This window comes from Glycine soja, chromosome 7, assembly GCF_004193775.1.
Source record: "Glycine soja cultivar W05 chromosome 7, ASM419377v2, whole genome shotgun sequence".
Classification (NCBI taxonomy): Eukaryota; Viridiplantae; Streptophyta; class Magnoliopsida; order Fabales; family Fabaceae; genus Glycine; species Glycine soja.
In genome coordinates this window covers 13,939,897-13,949,082 of record NC_041008.1, presented here as the reverse complement: position 1 = coordinate 13,949,082, position 9,186 = coordinate 13,939,897, and the positions used below count along the sequence as shown (strand labels likewise).

Here is a 9,186-nt window from a genome sequence, read left to right as displayed (position 1 = left end):
TTCATTCTTTATTAATCTTTCAATCCTTTCTCTAGAAATGTGACCTAAACGTTTATGCCATAAGAAAGCAAATCGTTCATTCACTAAACTACGTTTAGTGCCAACATTATGATACAGAGTTGAAACAGTTTCAACATACAAACTGTCTATTTCCAATTTATATAAATCATCACAAGAATACCAGTACCAATGAGATGATTATACTTAAATAAATTGAAACATCCATTACCAAAATTAAAAGAGTATGTAGTAACATCAAGTTTAGGTAATGAAACTAAATTCCTAGATAAACTAGGTACATAAGGAGTTTCCAATAAATCTAAACAATGTCCAGTGTCGAGTTTTAAACAATAAGTCTCAACTGTTTCCACTAGAGCTTTCACTCCATTCCCCATGAAAAACGAACTTCTCATTTGGGCTTATGGTTTGAATTGTAAGGAATCTCTGCATAATGTTAGAAACATGAGTCATATATCCAGAATTAATCCATCATGTATCATGGGAAACTACAGTTATGTTTAATTTGAAACATACATGAGCATTAAGCTCACTTTTCTTTTCGAACCAAGACTTACACTTTAGGCAATCCTTTTGAAAATGTCTTAATTTCACCAAATTCACAATTATTGCCCTTTGATACCTTTCTTCTGGATTTGCAAAGAGTTTTCATTGTTCTTTAATGACCCTTTGCCTTTATCATGCTTCTTCATAAATTTCTTTTCAAGCTCCTTGATTCCCTTGGTGGCTAACATAATGGACTAAGTGACTTCCTTGATTCTTAAGCCTCGTTTCTTTCTGAACTAACATACTGTGCAATTCATGCACATTCCATTTATCTTTCATGGTATTATAGTTCATTTAGAACAGGCCAAACTCAGACGATAATGAGTTTAGAATAAACTGAACAAGAAAGTTCTCATTCACAACCATTATATTCCCAAGGTCTTAAGTCTTGCTGCAATGTTTGTCATCTCAATGACATGTTCATACATAGTACGTGAACCATCAAACTTCATGGTGGTCAATGTACTCATTAATGTCCCAACAATAGACTTATTAGCTGTTTGAGAATACTCTCCCACTAATCCCATAAACTTTTTAGCACTTTCGATTTTAGGGAGAGTTGTCTTAATACTGTCTGCAATAGTCATTCTCATCAACATTAGGCTGAGTCTGTTAGATCTTTCCCAAGTTTTATAATGAACTTTCTCTTCATTGCTACTAACATCAATAATAGTAACAAACTTCTCTTCCAACATAGCAAGATCATGATCCAAAACACTAAGGTGAAATTGGACTTGCTCATTTCTGTCAGAGAAGTTAAGCCCATTAAAATTGGTACAGATGATGCATAAGAATCCAATGAATTCAAAACATGTATTACATAATAAAATTCACATAAGTGTTTTGAGACATAAAATACATGTCATACATATGATTCATTCAGATAACAGACAATGTATATTGATGTTCTCCTTTGGGTGATAAACCAACATACAACATACAAACATAATGATGCTAATAAAATTTTAACATTATTTGGCAATTAAATATGCACCAATTAGTAGTATCTATTTCCTTTGGGCATATAAATAAAACTAATGATACACACAAATCGCCTACAATTATATTCATTAATTATAAGAACAACTAATCAACCTTTGGGCGATCCATAAATGCCTTATAAAAATGAATTTCAATTACCCATAAACCAATAACCATATAATTTAGCATCCATTATTCTATGAGTAATCAAAATAATCATTAATTTTGGAATTAAATAACCTTACAAATTTGGCCACTTTGGTGACTAACAAATTCAACATACATTTCATTCCAACCAAGTATAATTGAAATAATAATTAATTTGGAATTAAATAACCTTACAAATTTGGCCACTTTGGTGACTAACAAATTCAGCATACATTTAATTCCAACCAAATATGTATGACCTGCACATACTTATTGCTATTAACAATTCATAGCCATTCTATTAATTTCATTCCAGACCATAAAATAATATTTGCATTTATTTGTGTTTTTGGATTCAAACACGTTCAAGCAAATATGTAGCATATACATATATTTACTGCTACCAATAATTGCAAAACATTCACATTAATTTAATTACAAAACATAAATTTTCAATCCTTTAATCACGTTCAACAATAATTTTGCGAAAAAAAAAAGATCAAGTGGGATTGGAAATAGAAAACATAAGGTTGCAAATAGCAATTTCCAAAATTTCATATTCTTCCTACAACAAACGCACCTGCGCAGCTTTTCAAAATTGAAATTGAATCTTTACGTTTAGGCACGCTTCCTTTCTTTCACCGTTAGAAGTAAAAACTTTCTCCAAATTTAATATATACATGTCGTGCAGCTTTCTCTCCCATAATCATAAGTTTTCAAATAATCTTTCTCCAAAAATTGGTATTCAACAATAATAAAAATATTGCCAATAAAACAATACATGCAGCGGAAAATAAAATTCCTAAATTTCATAATTAGGATTTATGCATAATTGAGAGAAATTGAATTATCCCTAAATTTCGTAATTAGGGTTCATACATAATTGAGAGAAATTAAATTATCCCTAAATTTCATAATTAGGGTTCATGTATAATTGAGAGAAATTAAATCATTCTTGGAGAATCATAAATTTCATAACACATGCTCTGATACCACATGTAAAAATTCTTAAGGGGTTTCCTAGACTATCAATGATAGGAAACAACAGGATCTTGAAACCTATGATTCTCACAAACAATCAATAAACAACAATAGATAATGATGTGTACCTTTCTCCATAGGAACCTCTCTCCAGTGTACTTTGATTTCCTTGAAAAATGAGAGAAATAAGATTTCACTTCCATCAAGTAGCAGTTAGCTCTAGAAACTTCTCCTATTAAGCCCAATTACAATTTAGCCCTTAATTGTTAATTATTTACTTATTAGTCCCTATATAAGTCACATGCCTCTCACATGAGACATTAATTCTTACACCACACACCAGTTTGTTCCTTTAGTATGTACTGGCTCCTTCTTCTTCACATGTTGTGTACATATGTAGGTCTTGGATGTTCCTCTATGGCCATCCTTTTTGCTAAAGAATCATGAATTTGTCTATACATTATTAGAATCCTTTTATAGAAGAAAGTTTGCATTATTTTTTCTACATATATTGTTCCTAGTACCCGTCATAATTTTGGGCTAATGCTGATTGGCCTCTTTATGACAAACATTTGATAATAGAGACAACTCAATCTTGAGATTAAAAAAGAATGTGTTGCTTTACTTATTGAAAATAAAAATACTTTCTCTAATCAGGGTCTACTTGTAAAAATAATTATCTTAAAAGAGTATTTTGAATATATTCTTCTAATAAGTATTCTCATGTTTTCACCATTTATCTTAGAAGTTTTTCCATGGTCACACATGGAGGTCTTTGTTACTGCTACTGTATTGGTTATTGTTTTGTTTTTATTGCAGATAGTGTGGGGAGTTAGCTTTCTAAAAACATAACTATTTTTGATAAATACCAACTTTAGTAGACAACCTCTTAATTTTAAGCAATAGTCCTACATCACAAATAACTAATGATTGAGAAAAAAAAAAGATATATAAAATTTATAAGTTCATTACTGTTAAAAGTTCAGAGTCAAATTATGTATCCTTTGTTTAATATGTATAGTTTCCTTTATCACCAACTTTAATTTTTTTTACACTAATATTATATGATAATTTTTTTATAACAATTTTCAAAAATTCATATTTTTATTTATTTGTTTCTTATTTGTCTCTCATGATTATATAAAAAATTATATATTAGCTCGTTGTGAAAAAGGTAATTAATTTCTCTTTTTTTAATAGTCATTGTGTGATAGTTTGGGCTATGTACGTAGAATCAAACTATTCAATCCAATTGGTTAACTTCTCTCTTCAAAAGCAAAATTGGTATCAACTTAAACTATGCAAAACTTGTGTATTCTCTTGGTAATTATATGATCTACTCCACTTTTTTTTTCACGGTATCATCTAGGACTGTATATGAAATGAACAATTACCCTATTCACTTCAATAGTTCCTGTAGCCATATGGCACGGTGAATTCTCTATACATAAGTAAACATATGCATGCTTCGTTTAACATTTTTTCTGCAAAATAACTAATTATTTGTAATAATTTTTCAACACGGTTTCTAAAAAGAAAAAAAAATTATGACTATACTAATGTAATGCTTAATTTGATTGCAAATGTTGGAGTACATGTTAATAAAATATCAGTTACTATTAAAACTTTAAACATATACACATTATGTTAATTAATATACAAGCAAAGCCCCTAACTCTATTTTGTAGGGGGTTTTCAGTTCAAAAGCGAACTTGGTTGGGCATGCCCATTTCCATTCAGCCCAATACCCTTGGGCCTCGATGTTAGCGTAGACGCAAAGTCTATAATTGGGAGCGAATTCTCTCCCGTGATAAAATAACATGACCAAATCATGTTATCAAATCTGACTCATTTCTTTTTAAAAGCAAATCAATGGTTGGGATAAAAACGCACAAAACTGCTATCGTTTTAGTCTGATCAGGTATTCTAAAAATTATATAGCACATCCTCCTAGAAAATCATCTAACAAATTATAGCAAGCTCCCTTCAAGTTTACTCGAATTACATATGTACTTCCCATTTTTTTATTTACAGAATATTTCTTAACTTTTGTTCTCCTATTAATCTAAAAAGCCCTACATCTCACACAATGTTTAACTCCATTTAATGTACGGGTCGTGATTATAATTCAAAGTCATTATTTTTATGTAGTTAATATAATATAAAGGAAATATATGCTTTTGTATTTTGCATAGAATTTATTTCTATTTTTTATTTATTCATGACGCATGGGTCCAATCGAAATGTTCCCAACCAGTGCTTGGAGTTTTTTTCAAAAATGTTTTTGGATGAAACACCTGTAAAAGATGGTTTACCAAAAAAAATTTATGTTGTGAAGAGGTTAGTATCGAGGTTGGGATTGAAGGCTAAGAGGATTGACTGTTGTGAGGATGGCTGCATGTTGTATTATGACAATGATGTAGCATTAACCGAATGCAAATTTTGTAACAAGCTCAGATATCGTGACAAGATTGTTGAAACAACAAACAAAAAACCAGTTCCAATAAAGGCGATGTTTTATTTTCCTATATAATACCAAGGTTACAGAGACTGTTTGCATCAATACAAACTAGAAGCCAAATGTCATGGATCTATGAGAATAGAAGATTTTCGGGCATGTTATGATATCCATCTGATGGTGAAGCGTGGAAGTACTTTGATCGGGTACATGCAGATTTTGCTATTGATCCATGGAATGTGCGACTCGGTTTATGCACAGATGGATTTAACCCATATATTCAAGCTTCCTTTTCACCTTATTCTTGTTTTCCAATCATTGTTACCCCGTACAATTATCCTCCATAAATGTGTATGACTAAACCCTATATGTTTTTGAGTTGTGTTATACCAGGTCCATTTAATCCAATGGTTGGTATTGATGTTTATTTACAACCTTTGATTGACGATCTGAAAAAATTATGGAGTGGTGTTATGACTTACGATGTTTCAAGAAAGCAAAATTTCATGATGAGGGAAGCTTTGATGTGGACTATTAATGATTTTCCTGCTTATGGGATGTTGTCTGGTTGAGGGACACTTGGTAGACTAGCATGTCCGTATTGCATGGAGGACACAAAGGCCTTTTAGTTGGCAAATGGGGGGAAAACTTCTTGGTTTGATTGTCATCGTAGGTTCTTACCTACTGATCATGCATTTAGGAGGAACAAAAATGCTTTCAAAAAATGAGAAGTAGAAAGGGATGAGCCACCGAGTATGTTGACACTTATACAAGTATGGCGTAGGGTTAGGGATTTTCCAAAAGTCAAAAACTAGTCTACCACCACCAAATATACATGTATATGGGAAGTGACACCATTGGACAAAAAGAAGTATCTTTTGGGATCTTCCTTATTGGAAAGATAATTTGTTGCAACACAATCTTGATGTTATGCACATAGAGAAAAATTTCTTTGACAACATATTCAACACTGTGATGAATGTTAGAGGTAAGACAAAAGACAATGAGAAGGCTAGGATGGACTTAGCTTTTTATTGTAGGTGTAAAGACTTGGAGTTGAAGTTAGTGGCTAATGGGAAGTTATTAAAGCCAAAAGCAAATTACACTCTAACTGCAGACCAAACAAAGTTAGTCTGTCAATGGATAAAAGAACTACGAATGCCAGATGGTTATTCTTCTAACTTGGCCAGATGTGCCAATGTTGATAAGGGAACCATGCATGGGATGAAAAGTCATGATTCTCATGTGTTCATGGAGTGTTTACTTCCTATTGCTTTTAGCTCATTGCTGCCACATGTCTTAAATCCACTTATTGAAATAAGTTATTTCTTTAAAGACTTGTGTTCTACAACTTTGATGAAGGATGACTTGAGTAGAATAGAACAAAATATTCCATTAATTTTGTGCAAGTTGGAGACAATATTTCCCCCTGGGTTTTTTTATTCAATGGAGCATCTGCCTATTCATTTGGCATATGAAGCAAGACTTGGTGGACCAATGCAATACAAATGGATGTATCCATTTGAAAGGTACTAAACTGATAATTGTATTTTCTTAAAAATTATTTTTTTTAATGTTCACCAATGATGACTTGGTTTTATTTAAAATTTGTAGATTCATGGGTGATTCTAAACGAGCAATGAAAAATAAGGCTCGTGTGGAAGGATCCATTTGCACGTCTTACATACATCGTGAGACAACTTATTTTTGTTCTCATTATTTCAACAACTTTATGTTGTTGTCGCGTAATGTTAGGAATCAAATTGCAATTGAAGCTGAAAGGCATCCACCAATGTTATCAGTGTTTGACCAGCAAGGTCATCCTTCTGGGAAAGAGTTATTTCAATGGTTAACTGACGATGAGAAAGACTCGACCCATGTTCATGTGTTAATTAACTGCGCTGAAGTTAAACCATACCTCGAGTAAGTTTTACAATGTATGCCATTTGGGATTCAATAATTAAGGTTGTATGTTCACATTATCCCCCCCCCCCCCTAATTCACTCATGCAACATTATATTTGGACATTTCATTCCTGCAATCCCAGTCAAATGCCTCTACTCATAATCTACATGCGGATTTTCCTACTTGGTTCCATCAAAAAATAAGTATGTTATTGTATATTTTATTTTGCTACTTTATGGTAACAAAAATATAACTGTTCATACTCTTTATATTTTTTAGATTATAAATAAGCCTACAAATGTGAGAAACCAACACTTAAAGGATTTATCGTATGGTCCCATGAGTTACGTTAAAGAATGACATACATACTTTGTCAATGGGTACAAATTCCATACTCAAGCATGTAGTGAAGGGAAGAAAATGATAAATAGTAGGGTTCACATAAAAGGCCTTACAAAAGGAGCCGCATATGATATTTATGGGGTCATTCAACACATATATGAGCTAGAGTATAATACTACTACCTATCCTAAGCGAGTAGTATTATTTTATTGTCACTGGTTTGATCCAATGAGTAGAGGAACAAGGGTAGATCCTAAATGTGGCACAGTGGAAATTTGAATGGATAAAAGCTATAATTTGTTTGACCCATTCATCAGTGCACATAATGTAAGACAAGTGTATTATGTGCCATATCCAACAACAAGAAAGGACAAACGTGGTTGGTGTGTAGCAATTAAAACGAAGCCAAGGGGTTACATAGAATCCAATCATGTACAAGATGATGTGCCTCACCAAGTTGAGGAAACGTCACATGTCAATGAAGTCATTGAAGTTGAAAGTATTTCTGGATTGCAAGATTTAAAAGGTGGTGTTGAAGAAGTAAACTCTGTTAATTTGTTGACAAATGAAGAAGAATCAACTAATTTGAATGGAGAATCAAACAATATTGAACAAGACAATGAAGGGGAATTAGAAGATGACTTTGAAGTTTACAATTCTAAAGAGGATTAGACGTTGATCTTTCTTAGTCAATTTATAATGTTTGTTTTTAGTGACATGTTTGTTTTCTTCTAATACTTCAAAACTTTGTTAGTGTATTTTATTTTTGTTTTCATATGGAAGTTCATTAGTTATCTAATTTCCATCCATCCCAATATTTTATCAGAGTATTTATGTTATAATATTATTTTTCTATATATAGATATGTCATCAGGTGGTGTTGATCCTCCTCGACCCCCGTCACATGACTCCAGTGGGAAAGGGACAACTGCGAAGAAAAGACGATACATGGTTAGACTATTACCACCTCGAGATAGTCTGACTTCATCTATCCCATCCCCGTCTTCTATGTCTATCCCAGTTAGGCCTCTCGATGTTGCCCCTACACCATCTCCACCTTCGACTAAAGCTAGACCATCTTCATCTCATGTTAATGCACGTGGACCATCTCCGATACCTGCATCCACACCATTTCCATCCTCCGTTGATGCACATGGACCGTCCCCATTACTTACATCCACACCTTCTCCATCCCCGCCTGTGGGCAACATGCCTACAGATGAAGATGCTATAAATTTGTCAATGGAAGATCCACTTTAATGATTTTCCTATGGTTACGCTAATTAATGGAGCATAAGTATTACAAAATTTATATAATTATCATTATATATGATACATCACATATTATTTTACTATTTTGATTAATTATTTTTTATATTTAGGTTTCATCCATCTAAGGTTGCGGCAAAGGCTATCACTTTGTCCATTAGGCAACAATTTGGTCAGCCTTGGCCTACATGGGGAGCGATTCCAAAAGATCATTAGGAACTTTTTTTCCAACGTTTTAAGGTAAATTATTATTCTATTAATGAATTAGTTCAAAGGTTGAAATGGATAATAATGCTATTTTTTTATTTTAACTAAAATTGTAAAATTTGTATTTTTCTAATTGTGTACAATTTCATTACTTTGTTATACTTTAGAGAAAATTGGTCTGGAGGCCCGAGGAAGAGAATGAAATAAAATAAAAAAGTTTTTAACTCGAAAACTTCTCATAGACTTTCTGAGATGTTTAGGGATGCTCGAAATGAAAATAAAAGGCCATATTGGATCGGAGATTGTGTTTGGAGCGATCTGTTATCACATTG

At 32.5% G+C, this 9,186-nt stretch overlaps 1 protein-coding gene across 1 annotated transcript; it reads left to right on the top strand.

Moving 5' to 3' along the window:
* The first annotated feature begins 8,242 nt into the window (after positions 1-8,242).
* On the top strand, positions 8,243-8,638 carry LOC114420388 (vegetative cell wall protein gp1-like). Its single transcript, XM_028386298.1, has one exon. The coding sequence runs from the start codon at positions 8,243-8,245 to the stop codon at positions 8,636-8,638; it is 396 nt and encodes a 131-aa protein (XP_028242099.1).
* Positions 8,639-9,186: the final 548 nt, after the last annotated feature.